General features: G+C 52.6%; 1 protein-coding gene across 2 annotated transcripts in view; it reads left to right on the top strand.

Moving 5' to 3' along the window:
• The window catches only part of LOC140398984 (proteolipid protein 2-like), an 82,518-nt gene that overhangs the window by 25,066 nt on the left and 43,494 nt on the right, over positions 1 to 13,958 (top strand). For both annotated transcript variants that reach the window (XM_072488008.1, XM_072488010.1), the window contains exon 2: positions 9,551 to 9,706. In XM_072488008.1, coding sequence (XP_072344109.1) covers positions 9,551 to 9,706 — 156 coding nt within the window. The remainder of the gene's footprint in view (positions 1 to 9,550; positions 9,707 to 13,958) is intronic.

The following is a 13,958-nucleotide window of genomic DNA, read 5'->3' as shown; positions in this document are numbered from 1 at the left end:
GGGAGAGAGAGAGAGACTGAGGGAGAGAGAGAGAGACTGAGGGAGAGAGAGAGAGACTGAGGGAGAGAGAGAGAGACTGAGGGAGAGAGAGAGAGAGACTGAGGGAGAGAGAGAGAGAGACTGAGGGAGAGAGAGAGAGAGACTGAGGGAGAGAGAGAGAGAGACTGAGGGAGAGAGAGAGAGAGACTGAGGGAGAGAGAGAGAGAGACTGAGGGAGAGAGAGAGAGAGACTGAGGGAGAGAGAGAGAGAGACTGAGGGAGAGAGAGAGAGAGACTGAGGGAGAGAGAGAGAGAGACTGAGGGAGAGAGAGAGAGAGAGAGAGAAAGAGAGATAGTCAGAGAGACTGCGAGAGAGAGAGATAGACAGAGAGACTGCGAGAGAGATAGACAGAGACTGAGAATGTAGAATCCGCACAGTGACTACCAGGAAATAATAGGTTGGATGCAAACCGGGTTTACGAACATACATAAACTAGACAACTCCACTTCCCGAAGGGTTCTCCCACCACAGGAGACGGGGTTTTTATCCTGCACAGGCTCCCCTCATTAAGATAAAACACCACCACTTTCCTGGGGAAATCTATACAAAGCAGAGGTCAAGGGGATCATTGATGGTCCAGCCCGTTACCTTTGTGGGGGTTGTAACACGCCTCTCACCCCCTCAAGCCCTGAATGGCGTCCACATCAGCGGAAGGGCGCGAGGGCCCTTTTGCCCAGGGCCGGTGCTTGGGCGTCGTCTGCGTAGGGCCTGGGGGCGTATACCGGACGGGGGATCGATGTTTCCATGTGGAGTGAAGGTGGCTGCGCAGGTCGATAGAGTGGTCAAGAAAGCTTACGGCATGCTTTTCTTCATCGGACGGGGTATTGAGTACAAGAGTCGGCAGGTCATGTTACAGTTGTATAAGACTTTAGTTCGGCCACATTTGGAATACTGCGTGAAGTTCTGGTCGCCACATTACCAGAAGGATGTGGATGCTTTGGAGAGGGTGCAGAGGAGATTCACCAGGAGGTTGCCTAGTATGGAGGGCGCTAGCTATGAAGAGAGGTTGAGTAGATTAGGATTATTTTCATTAGAAAGACGGAGGTTGAGGGGGGACCTGATTGAGGTCTACAAAATCATGAGAGGTATCATAGATTATCATAGAATTTACAGTGCAGAAGGAGGCCATTCGGCCCATCGAGTCTGCACCAGCTCTTGGAAAGAGCACCCTACCCAAGGTCAACACCTCCACCCTATCCCCATAACCCAGTAACCCCACCCAACACAGGGCAATTTTGGACACTAAGGGCAATTTATCATGGCCAATCCACCTAACCTGCACATCTTTGGACTGTGGGAGGAAACCGGAGCACCCGGAGGAAACCCACGCAGACACGGGGAGGATGTGCAGACTCCGCACAGACAGTGACCCAAGCCGGAATCGAACCTGGGACCCTGGAGCTGTGAAGCAATTGTGCTAACCACAAGGCTACCGAGCTGCCAGGGTGGATAGCAAGAAGCTTTTTCCCAGAGTGGGGGATTCAATTACTTGGGGTCACGAGTTCAAGGTGAGAGGGGAAAAGTTTAAGGGAGATATGCGTGGAAAGTTCTTTACGCAGAGGGTGGTGGGTGCCTGGAACGCATTGCCGGTGGAGGTGGTAGAGGCGGGCACGATAACATCATTTAAGATGTATCTAGACAGATACATGAATGGGCAGGGAGCAGAGGGATACAGATCCTTAGAAAATCGGCGACAGTTTTAGATAAAGGATCTGGATCGTCACAGGCTTGGAGGGCCGAAGGGCCTGTTCCTGTGCTGTAATTTTTCTTTGTTCTTTGGGCGCCAGAGTGGAGCCGGTGTGGCATGCTCGCCGTCAGAAACCGGGCCGGTGGATTGCTGGCAGCTGAGTTGCCACCTCTGAGTGGTGCGACCCCCACCAGGACCTGTGCTGTGGTCTGGGAGCAAAAACGGAACCTGGCTAAATGTGTCACCAGGGATCCCGTGGCCTGCTCTTTCACCCCGGCTTGCAAGTTTGGACCGCACATTCGGCCAAACCGTTAGACGCCGGGGGTTATGGAGTGGTGCACACGAGGAGGATTCCATGTGTGCTAAACGCCAGGCGAAGCTGCTCAAACGTGGCCTTTGTGGTTGTCACCTACATTCGGTGCACTTCCATCCATTTGGAGTGGGCGTCAACTATGATAAGGAACATGGACGCCTGGAATGGCACAAAGTCAACATGGAGGTGGGACCAAGGTCGAGCTAACCATTCCCACGGCTGGAGCAGTGCCGCTGCAGTTCCTTTTGGTGTTCCTGGCATTGCCAAACCGCTGGGCATGCTTCTCTATGTCGGTGTCTATTCCAGGCCACCAGGCGTAACTGCAGGCCATCTTCATCTTGGAAACTCCCAGGAGTCCTTGAGGAGGTCGTGTAGAGGCCATGTATATACCAGTATCACGACTTGCGTTCCCCAAAGGATGACACCATCCTTGACACTGAGCTCCCCGATATAGAACATAGAACATAGAAAAATACAGCACAGAACAGGCCCTTCGGCCCACGATGTTGTGCCGAACCTTTGTCCGAGATTAATCATAGATTATCATTGAATTTACACTGCAGAAGGAGGCCATTCGGCCCATTGAGTCTGCACCGGCTCTTGGAAAGAGCACCCTACCCAAAGTCAACACCTCCACCCAAATACTAAGGGCAATTTTGGACACTAATGGCAATTTATCATGGCCAATCCACCTAACCTGCACATCTTTGGACTGTGGGAGGAAACCGGAGCACCCGGAGGAAACCCACGCAGACACGGGGAGGATGTGCAGACTCCGCACAGACAGTGACCCAAGCCAGAATCGAACCTGGGACCCTGGATCTGTGAAGTAATTGTGCTAACCACAATGCTACCGAGCTGCCCTTAAGAACAAATTAATCTACACTATATCATTCTACCGTAATCCATGTACCTATCCAATAGCTGCTTGAAGGTCCCTAATGTTTCCGACTCAACTACTTCCACAGGCAGTGCATTCCATCCCATGATATTGGACGTGTAACCCTCAGGTCATCCAGTAAGGTGTGGCATTGGGCCCCATACAATATAATATGCCTGGGCGGTACGTGGCACAATGGTTAGCACTGCTGCCTATGGCGCTGAGGTCCCAGGTTCGATCCCGGCTCTGGGTCACTATCCGTGTGGAGTTTGCACATTCTCCTTGTGTCTGCGTGGGTTTCACCCCCACAACCCAAAGATGTGCAGGGTAGGTGGATTGGCCACGCTAAATTGCCCCTTAATTGGGGAAAAAAAATAATTGGGACTCTATTTTAAAAAAAAAATTAAATTTAATGTGTCTGATGTGGGACAACTGTGGGTCAGTCTGGGGCTATTTTGTTTTTGGGAAGCTGTGACGGGCAGAGAGTCCATGAAATGCAGGCCGGTGATAAACTCGGCAGCTGAAACAGGCATTGGCAGCCTAGTCGGTAGGGTGGGGGGGAAGTAGCTTAGCGCAGCCATGTGGGGAATCTTTGCCCTGGAATGGTTCTCCAATACGGAGGCGGTCAGCGTTGGCCAACGTTGGATCCATGAGTTAGCGACAGGGAGACCTGCCCTTCATAAATTGTCCCAGCAAAGTCTGGCAGTCTGTTAGCACCATGAACGCATGGCCTTCAAAGTACTGGTGGAACTTCTTTACCCTGGACACTACGGCCAGACACTCTCTTTCGATTTGGGTTTAGTTACGCTCTGCGTCGGAGAGTGTCCTGGAGGCAAATGCGATTGGACGCTCCGCCCCGCCGTCCATGCAGTGGGCGAGGATGCCCTCAACCCCGTAAGGCGAGGCATTGGTCATTAGCAGGAGCTGCTTGGCACGGTCGAAACAAGTGTGACGATGATAGCTGCTTTTTAACTTTGGAGAAGGCAGCATGTTGTGGCTGAGCCCATTCCCATGGCTGCCCCTTTCTCAATGATCAATGGTGGGGACCAGCAGGATTGCTAGATTGGGAATGAATTTGCCATAGTTTTTGTTGAGCCCCAGAAACTCCCAAAGTTCCATCGGCCCTTCTGGGACGGGGGCCTGTCGGATTGCTCGCATCTTGTTCTCGACCGGGTGGAGGCTGTGATATCCCAGATAATTGAATTCAGCAACGGGAAACACACCTTTTTCCTCTGCGCAGGCCAACCCCGGCTGCCTCGAAACATCAGACAACCTCGACCAGGTTCTGCAAATGTTTCTGGTTGGAGGCTCCTTAACTAGCACGTCGTTCAGATAGTCCGGTACGTGTGGCAAACCCCACAGGATATTCTCCATAACCTGCTCAAATATAACACGAGTGGAGGAGACTGTGAAAGACAAACGGATGTTTTTGTATGGTCCCCAGTGTGTATTCACTAATCCCCGTGTCACATCCCGATTTGTAAATGTTCGGCCGGCACTGAGCTTCATGTGCAGGTCCATTATACGTGGGTGGGATAACGATCCGAGTGAAACACTGTTCATGTTCATCTTATAGTCACCGCAGAGCCGTCACTCTTCATTACAGGCACGACTGGTGCTGCCCAATCGGAGAACTGCACAGGGTGGATTATGCCCAAGTGCTCCAAATAGCCTGATTCTGCGTCCCCATTCGGCCTTAAAGCAAATGGAACTCATTAGGCATGAAAATAGTGTAGTTGCGGCAACAGGTCGACACTGATCTTGGCCGCTGCTCCTTTGAAGGTACCCTTGGATCCGCCTGGAACACATCTGGGAACTAAGCCAAACCCATCCTCTGGTTTGTTGGGGTACATGCGGCAGACTCTTCTCCAGTCGAGGCTGTGGTGCTGCAGCCAATCATGGTCCAGCACTTTTGGGCCGCCTCTGCCTCCATTGTACCAACAACAATTGTTTTCCGTATTCAACTGGGACTACCGAGGTACCCACGATGGCCAATGGCTCCTCTCTCTACGTGGACAGCCGGGTGTCTGTATCTAACAAAACCAGGGCCTGGGTGCTCAATTTGATCTGGTCAAACTTGCAGTGCCTAATCACGGAGCCTGCTGCCCTGGTATCTAACTCCACCTGGATTGGGTGCCCGTTCACTTGGAGGGTGATGTGTTTTGATGCCACCCTTGGTGCCGCTAAGCAGTTTAACTGCTGGTACAGATCATCATTGTCCAAATAATATGCCTTGCACTGGGAGGGCAGTCGTGCCTGGCAGGATGGTGCGGGGTTGGACCTTCTCTCGGGTCCTTGTTGCCAGAGTATTGGTGGCCTGTTGTCAGTGCGCATCCGCGCTCCGGGTCTTCCCGGTTGAGGGAGACCGCTAGACGGCCTTCCAGACACCTTCGGTGATCTGGCTCCCCGCGGCAGCAGCTCCAAGATCGGGTGCCCGCCTCTTCGGAACGCGGAAGTGGTGCATGACGTGTGGCCAGACATCCCAAAGCTAGGACCGCCATCCCTTGGAGGTCCTGGACTCCCTTCTCCGTGCCTTCTTGGGAGAGAGCAATCTCGCCTGCTCCCTGCAAATCCAAACAGGTTTCTGCTCGAAGCTTCCATTGGTTCGCTGCATCGGGTCCCGCAAGCTAAACGGTCTCTCAAAGGCTCATTTCGCGCCATCCGAACTCGCAAAATTCTGCGGGTTTTGTAGGTGGACCAGAGATTCGGTGCTGGATTGCCCTGACTTTGGGTAGCTATGTGAAACCGAAAATGGCAGACAATTATCAGTGGCTTGGGGTTGAAATGTCCCCCAAGGCTGCAAAAGACATGTGTCCAGCGCATCTGTGTAGGTAAAGCTTTTGAATATTCCATACTTGCCGCCTGCACAAGCCGTGACCAGAATGACCGTCTGCCATTCATCACCGATAATGGCATTCGGTCAAAAAAACAGAATGCACCTGCTCACCTTACTGCCCCCAGTCACCTGTACCGAGATATGTGGCATGTCAGCCAGCTGAAGAACAACCTCCTGAAGGAGGCCTTTGGAAACTGCTACGAGTTCACAGCAATTGGTGCTGATGGTAGCTCCACTTGATCCTTGTCGCCACTGTAGAATCCACACAGAGTGACCACTAGAAAAAAATATATAGGATGCAAACTGAATTTATTAACATACATAAACTAGACAACACTCCCCGAAGGGTTCTCCCACCCCGACCATCACTTTGGCCAGGATTTTATACTGCACATGCTCTCCTCGGTAAGGGGAAGCCCATTACCGGGAAAGGGCATGGGGAACCTGATGCTCCATACTTCATAACCTCCTTGGGGGCTGTATCACAGAGGGAAAGAGAAAGTCTGGGAGAGGTGTGTGTGCGTGCGTGCGTGCGCGTGTGCGCGTGCGCGAGATAGAGAGGGACACACACGCACAGAGAGAGACTCAGAAAGAGAGAGAGAGACGCACAGAGACAGACACACGGAGAGACACAGAGAGAGAGACACACACATACACAGAGGCAAAGAGAGTGACAGAGAGAGACACATCGAGAAAGAGAGTGACAGAGAGAGAGACATCGAGAAAGAGAGTGACAGAGAGAGAGACATCGAGAAAGAGAGTGACAGAGAGAGAGACATCGAGAAAGAGAGTGACAGAGAGAGAGACATCGAGAAAGAGAGTGACAGAGAGAGAGACATCGAGAAAGAGAGTGACAGAGAGAGAGACATCGAGAAAGAGAGTGACAGAGAGAGAGACATCGAGAAAGAGAGTGACAGAGAGAGAGACATCGAGAAAGAGAGTGACAGAGAGAGAGACATCGAGAAAGAGAGTGACAGAGAGAGAGACATCGAGAAAGAGAGTGACAGAGAGAGAGACATCGAGAAAGAGAGTGACAGAGAGAGAGACATCGAGAAAGAGAGTGACAGAGAGAGAGACATCGAGAATGAGAGAGAGATAAGGAGAGATAGACAGAGAGAGATACACACACAGACACACACACACAGAAAGGCATACAGATAGAGAGACAAAGGGAGAGCAACACACGCAGACACAGAGGCACAGTGGTGAGATATTAGAGCCTGGTATTTGTCATCAGGAAATGTTGGCAATAGACCCGGAGCTCGCTACAGGTTTTGGCAAAAAGCCCAAAGAATCCCCGGTCGGGGCCCCCCAGCTGGCAGGCAGCATTCGCCCTGTGTCCTTTATCTCTCACTGCCCCACTTTGTCCCTCTCCATCCCTGCTTTCACACTCTCACTCTCTGTCCTTCTGAACCTTTTCAATCTACCCCTCACTCCCCCACTCTCTGTTCATCCCTCCCTCTAGTCACCTCTGAATCTCACACTCTCCTTCCCCTTCAATCTTTTCCCCACTACTGAGGGAGTATCGCACTGTCAGAGGGTCAGTGCTGAGGGAGTGTCGCACCGTCAGAGGGTCAGTGCTGAGGGAGCACCGCACTGTCGGAGGGTCAGTGCTGAGGGAGTGCCACACTGTCAGAGGGTCAGTGCTGAGGGAGTGTCGCACTGTCAGAGGGTCAGTGCTGAGGGAGCACCGCACTGTCGGAGGGTCAGTGCTGAGCGGGTGTCGCACCGTCAGAGGGTCAGTGCTGAGGGAGCACCGCACTGTCGGAGGGTCAGTGCTGAGCGAGTGCCACACTGTCGGAGGGTCAGTGCTGAGGGAGCACCGCACTGTCGGAGGGTCAGTGCTGAGGGAGTGCCACACTGTCAGAGGGTCAGTGCTGAGGGAACGCCGCACTGTCAGAGGGTCAGTGCTGAGGGAGTGCCACACTGTTGGAGCGTCAGTGCTCAGGGAGCACCGCACTGTCGGAGGGTCAGTGCTGAGGTAGTGCCACACTGTCAGAGGGTCAGTGCTGAGGGAGTGTCGCACTGTCGGAGGGTCAGTGCTGAGGGAGTGTCGCACTGTCAGAGGGTCAGTGCTGAGGGAGTGCCACACCGTCAGAGAGTCAGTGCTGAGGGAGTGCCGCACTGTTGGAGGGTCAGTACTGAGGGAGTGCCGCACTTTCGGAGGGTCAGTGCTGAGGGAGTGTCGCACTGTCAGAGGGTCAGTGCTGAGGGAGTGCCACACCGTCAGAGGGTCAGTGCTGAGGGAGTGCCGCACTGTTGGAGGGTCAGTACTGAGGGAGTGCCGCACTGTCCGAAGGTCAGTGCTGAGGGAGAGCCACACTGTCGGAAGGTCAGTGCTGAGGGAGCGTCACAGTGTCGGAGGGTCAGTGCTGAGGGAGTGCCGCACTGTCAGAGGGTCAATGTTGACGGAGTGCCGCACTGTCGGAAGGTCAGTGCTGTGGGGACGCCGCACTGTCGGGAGGTCAGTGCTGAGGGAGTGCCGCACTGTCGGAGGGTCAGTGCTGAGGGAGCCGCTATATCAGTTCACGATCCAAGGCTATGGCCAAGAGCTGAAAAATGGGATTAGAATATTTTGGTGGTTGTTTTTGACCGGCGCAGACACGATGGGCCGAAGGGCCTTTTTGGTGGAAGTAAAAGATTGACTGGCACCATCTGTGAATCCCACACAATCAACAACCTGGGGGTTACCATTGATCAGAAACTGAACTGGACTAGCCATATTAATACTGTGGCTACCAAGGCAGGTCAAAGGCTAATAACCTATGGCAAGTAACTCCCCTCCTGACCCCCCCCCCCCTCCCCCCTGCCCCAAAGCCTGTACTCCACCTACCAGACACAAGTCAGGAGTGTAATGGGATACTCGCCACTTGCCTGGATGAGTGCAGCTCCAACAATACTCCATAAGCTCGACACCACCCAGGACAAAGCAGCCCCACTTGATTTCTACCCCTCCACAAACATTCAAACCCTCCACCACTGACACACAGTAGCAGCCGTGTGTACCATCTACACGATGCACTGCAGGAACTCATCAAGGTTCCTTCGACAGCACCTTCCAAACCCATTACCATCACATCTAGAAGGACAAGAGCAGCAGGTACCTGGGAACCCCACCACCTGGAGGTTCCCCTCCAAGTCACTCACCACCCTGACATGGAAATATATCGGCCGCTCCTTCACTGTCACTGAGGCAACATCCTGGAACTCCCTCACCAACAGCACACTGGGTGTACGTACATCTCAAGGACTTCTGCGGTTCAAGAAGGCAGCTCACCACCATCTCCTGAAGGGGCAATTAGGGACGGGCAATAAATGTTGGCCTAACCAGCGACGCCCACATCCCGTAAATTATTATTTTTTAATTGAAGAAGAGCAATGGATTGTTTCCACCCCCGCCATGTCCTCGGGCATGCTCGCTTCCTTCGGATAGGTGAAGTGGGAATTAACTCTGCACAAGCATTAATTTCTGCATCACCGTTCCCAAGTCCTGAAATGCATCTCAATAAAGGTGGTTTTGCCGCTCCCCCCCCACCATCCCGTTTTCTCCACAATCACACTCTCTCGGCCTCTACATCACTCTCAGACTGGGGCCAGGCTCCTGCCCCCTGACCACTCCGTGACTCAAATTCCTAGAACTTTGGTCGGAAGAGAACTTTACGTTCTGCAGCGATACCACCTGTGGCCAAATAGTCTGTCTGCCAGGTTGGTGCGGGGCAGGCTGGAGGAGTGGATTGGGAGGGGGAAAGGTGTGAAGTGATTGTCTCTTTCTTACTCTCTTCCTTTCCCCACAGGTTCTCTCCCTGGTGGTCTTCATCTGTTTCTGTGCCTCAGTTCAGGGGGGTTACTCGGCTGCCCCCATCATCGAACTCATCTTCAGCATCATCTTCTTCGTTATCTTCATGAATCAGTTTGACCAATCCCTGCCCTTCATCCACTGGCCCTGGACGGTAAGTTCAGTGTGTCTGTCTGTCATTGCAACAGAGTGCGTCAGTCTGCCTGTGTGCCTGTCTCTGCAGCAGTGTCTGTCTGCCTGTGTTTGTGTACGTCTCTCTGCAACAGTCTCTGTCTGCCTGTTTTTGTGTGTGTCTGTTTCTGCAACAGTGTCAGTCTGCCTGTGTTTACATAGAACATAGAACATAGAACGATACAGCGCAGTACAGGCCCTTCGGCCCACGATGTTGCACCGAAACAAAAGCCATCTAACCTACACTATGCCATTATCATCCATATGTTTATCCAATAAACTTTTAAATGCCCTCAATGTGTGTGTGTGTCTCTCTCTGCAACAGTGTCTGTCTGCCTGTGTTTGTGTGCCTCTCTCTGCAAGTATGTCAGGCTGCTTGTGTGTGTGTGTGTGTTCATCTGTGTATTTGTTTCTCTGTGTTTGTGCATGTATGTATTTTTCTCAGTGTTTATTATATTGTGCATTTGTTTGTGTTCATTTGAGCGAGTGCATGTGCCTGTGTTCTTGGGTGTTCATGTGAGTCTGTGCCTGTGTTCATGTGCATGTCTTTCTTTATGTTTAGCTCTATCGGTTCGTGTTGCCAACAGTTTTTGTGTGTGTCCAGGTCCGCGTGTGTCCAGGTCCGCGTGTGTCCAGGTCCGCGTGTGTCCAGGTCCGCGTGTGTCCAGGTCCGCGTGTGTCCAGGTCCGCGTGTGTCCAGGTCCGCGTGTGTCCAGGTCCGCGTGTGTCCAGGTCCGCGTGTGTCCAGGTCCGCGTGTGTCCAGGTCCGCCTGTGTCCAGGTCCGCCTGTGTCCAGGTCCGCCTGTGTCCAGGTCCGCCTGTGTCCAGGTCCGCCTGTGTCCAGGTCCGCCTGTGTCCAGGTCCGCCTGTGTCCAGGTCCGCCTGTGTCCAGTTCCGCGTGTGTCCAGTTCCGCGTGTGTCCAGTTCCGCGTGTGTCCAGTTCCGCGTGTGTATGTTCATGTCTTTATGTTCGTATGTGTCGTTGTTTGTGTGTGTCATTGTTTGTCCGCAAATCCCTGCCATTATCCCCTAAGCTTCGGGCATGACCAAAACATATTGACATGGTTTGCTGGCCCTCCCGCGCACCTCACACACCTGTCCTCTATCCAAAAAAACTTGTCATGTGTGCCCGAAAACCACCTTGAATTGTATCAGGCTGAGCCTGGCACAAGATGAGGACGTGTTGACTCTGCTCAGAGCATCCTCCCTCAGACCCGCCTCTACCACCCCTCCCAGTTCATCTTCCCATTTATGCTTTAGCTCACCTATCTGAGCTTCCTCCCACTCCATGAGCTCTTTATAGATATCTGAAACCTTCTCCTCCCCCACCCCAATTTTAGAAACTATCTTGTCCTGTATCCCCTGTGGCGGTAGGAGTGGAAAGGTCACAACCTGCCTTCGCACAAAATCCCTTATCTGCACATATCGAAACCCATTCTTTCCCAGTAATTCAAACTCCTCCTCCACCCCCTCCAAACAAGGAAAGCACCCATCAATAAATAGATCCACCAGTCTCTCGATCCCTGCTCTCTGCCACCTCTGAAACCTCCTGTCCGGCCTCCCCGGGACAAACCGGTGGTTACCACAAATTGGAGCCCACACCAACGCTTCCTCCACTCCCATTTGCTTCCGCCACTGCCCCCAGACTCTCAGTGCCACCACCACCACGAGCTTGTCGGGTACCGGGCCGGTGAGAATGGCAGAGGAGCCATTACCAATGCCCCCCCCCCCCCCCCCCCCCCACACACTACCGACTTCCTGATCATGACTATATTTGCCGCCCAGTAGTAATTACAAAAGTTTGTCACCACCAACTCACAGCCCACCTCGGCTTCGCTCCGGCAACACCTTTTCTTGCGGGGTTTTACCCACCCACACAAAACCAGAGATCACCATATTCACCCGCTTAAAAAAGGCCTTTGGTATGAAAATAGGAAGGCACTGCAAAACAAACAAAACTCTCGGGAGAACCGTCATTTTTATGGCCTGTACCCTCCCCGCCAGTGACAGCGGGAGCATGTCCCACCTCTGAAAATCCTCCTTCATTTGCTCAACTAACCGGGTCAAATTTAATTTATGTAACTGCTCCCATACCTATGCCACCTGATTACCCACGTAGCGAAAAACTCCTCCCACCACTTTAAAGGGCAACTCAGTCTCCTCTCCTGCCCCCTCGCCTGGATCGCAAAAACCTCGCTCTTACCCATATTCAATTTGTACCCCGAGAACCAGCCAAATTCCCCTAAGATCCACATAATCTCCCCCATCCCCCTAACGGGTCAGAAATGTATAAGTCTTCTGTTTATAATGAGACCCGATTTCCATTCCCCCCTGGACTATCCAGTCCTTTGATGCTTTCAGTACCATCGCCAATGGCTCTATGGCCAATTTAAAGTAGTCCGAACTCAGCCAATTCGTCCGCACACTCGCCACCGGTGCCTGGCAGAGCAATCAAACCCAGTCAATAAAGCCCAGCCCAAACCCAAACCGTCCCAGCACTTCCCACAGATAATTCCATTTCACTCGGTCGAAGGCCTTTTCCACATCCATAGTGACCACTACCTCCCCTGGGAGGGCATTATTATCACATTTAGGAGTCTTCAAAGGGGTTTGCCTCCGGGGCTTCAGAATACCTTCTGTCCACCTGGAGTATTTCTCTCACCAGCCTATTCATCTCTACCCACTCCACCTTCTTCCCATGAGCGCGTATTGAAATTAACTACTGCCTTCAGTGCTTCCCATACTGATGTTGCCGAAACTTCGCCCGTATAATTTATCTCCAAATAATTCTGGATAGCTTCCCTTACAAGCCCACACACCCCCTCATCCGCTAACAGCCCTACATCCAAACTCCATTGTGGGTGCTCCATTCCTTGCACACTTGTAGATCCACCCAGTGTGGGGTATGGTCCGACACAACAATCGCCGAATAGTCAGTTTCCACCACCCCCACCAGTTTAAAATGAGAAAATCAATCCGGGAGTCCACTTTGTGAACATGGGAGAAAAAAGAAAACTCCTTCGCTCCTGGCCGTCCGAACCTCCACGGATCTACCCCACCCCCCCCATCTGTTCCATAAACCCCCTTAGCTCCTTCGCCGCGGCTGGCACACTTCCTGTCCTTGAACTCGACCGATCCAACCTTGGATCAATGACCATATTAAAGTCCCCCACCCCCCCCATGATCAGCCTATGTGACTCGAAGTCTGGGATCCTCCCCAACACCCGCCTCATAAACTCCACATCGTCCCAGTTTGGTGGGTAAATATTCACTAATACCCCTCCAGCTTCCCACTCACCATAACATACCTACCTCCTGAGTCCACCACTATATTCCCTACCTCAAATGACACCCACTTATTGATCAGGATCACATCCTCCCTAGTCTTAGAGTCTAGCCCCGAGTGAAATACCTGCCCGATCCACCCCTTCCTCAATCTCGTCTGATCCACTACCCTCAGGTGTGTCTCTTGCAGCATTGCCACATCCGCCTTCAACCTCCTCAAATGCTCGAACATGCGAGCCCTCTTGACCGGCCCATTCAACCCACTAACGTTCCATGTGATCAGCCTGGTGCCCCCCGCCGATCAACGATCATCCTTCTTAGGCCAGCCTCCAGCTCACGTCCTGCACCTCCTCAGGCTCGTCCTTGAGCGCCCACCATCCTCAACCTCCAATTTGTCTCCCAACGCTAGTCCCTCTCTTGTCAGCAGAACAACCCCCCCCCCCACCAAAACAACAATCCCAACCCCCCATATCGAACTAGTCACCTGCTCGCCCCCCACTCCGTTTCCGTGAGCTAGCCCACCCATCCAGCCAGGTAGCCACCGCCCATGGCGCCAGGTATCCTACCCCCCACTGATCTCCCTCCCCCCACCCCCCTCGAACTTACATGTGCAAAACATCACAATCCCCAACAAACACAAAGAAAAAAATTCCTCCCACCATCCCCCATTAAGAACAAAGTTAACCCGCAAACAAAACTGAGCAACGGCTCAAAGGTTGGCACAAACACAATACATACAATCCCCAAGAGAAAAGAAACTTAGCAGCGTAAGTACAGTATTACTCGTCCCCAAATTCAATGTCCTCATTCACCGACAGTCCCCTGTCCTTAACAAAGTTCATCGCCTCATCCGGCGATCCAAAATAAAGTTCATGGCCCTCGTACGTGACCCACAAACGAGCTGGGTACAACATGCAAACTTCACCCCTTTCTTGAAGAGGGCCAGTTTA

Source organism: Scyliorhinus torazame, chromosome 22 (assembly GCF_047496885.1).
Source record: "Scyliorhinus torazame isolate Kashiwa2021f chromosome 22, sScyTor2.1, whole genome shotgun sequence".
Taxonomy (NCBI): domain Eukaryota; kingdom Metazoa; phylum Chordata; class Chondrichthyes; order Carcharhiniformes; family Scyliorhinidae; genus Scyliorhinus; species Scyliorhinus torazame.
The sequence above is the reverse complement of the archived record's forward strand: the minus strand, read 5'-3'. Positions and strand labels throughout refer to the sequence as shown.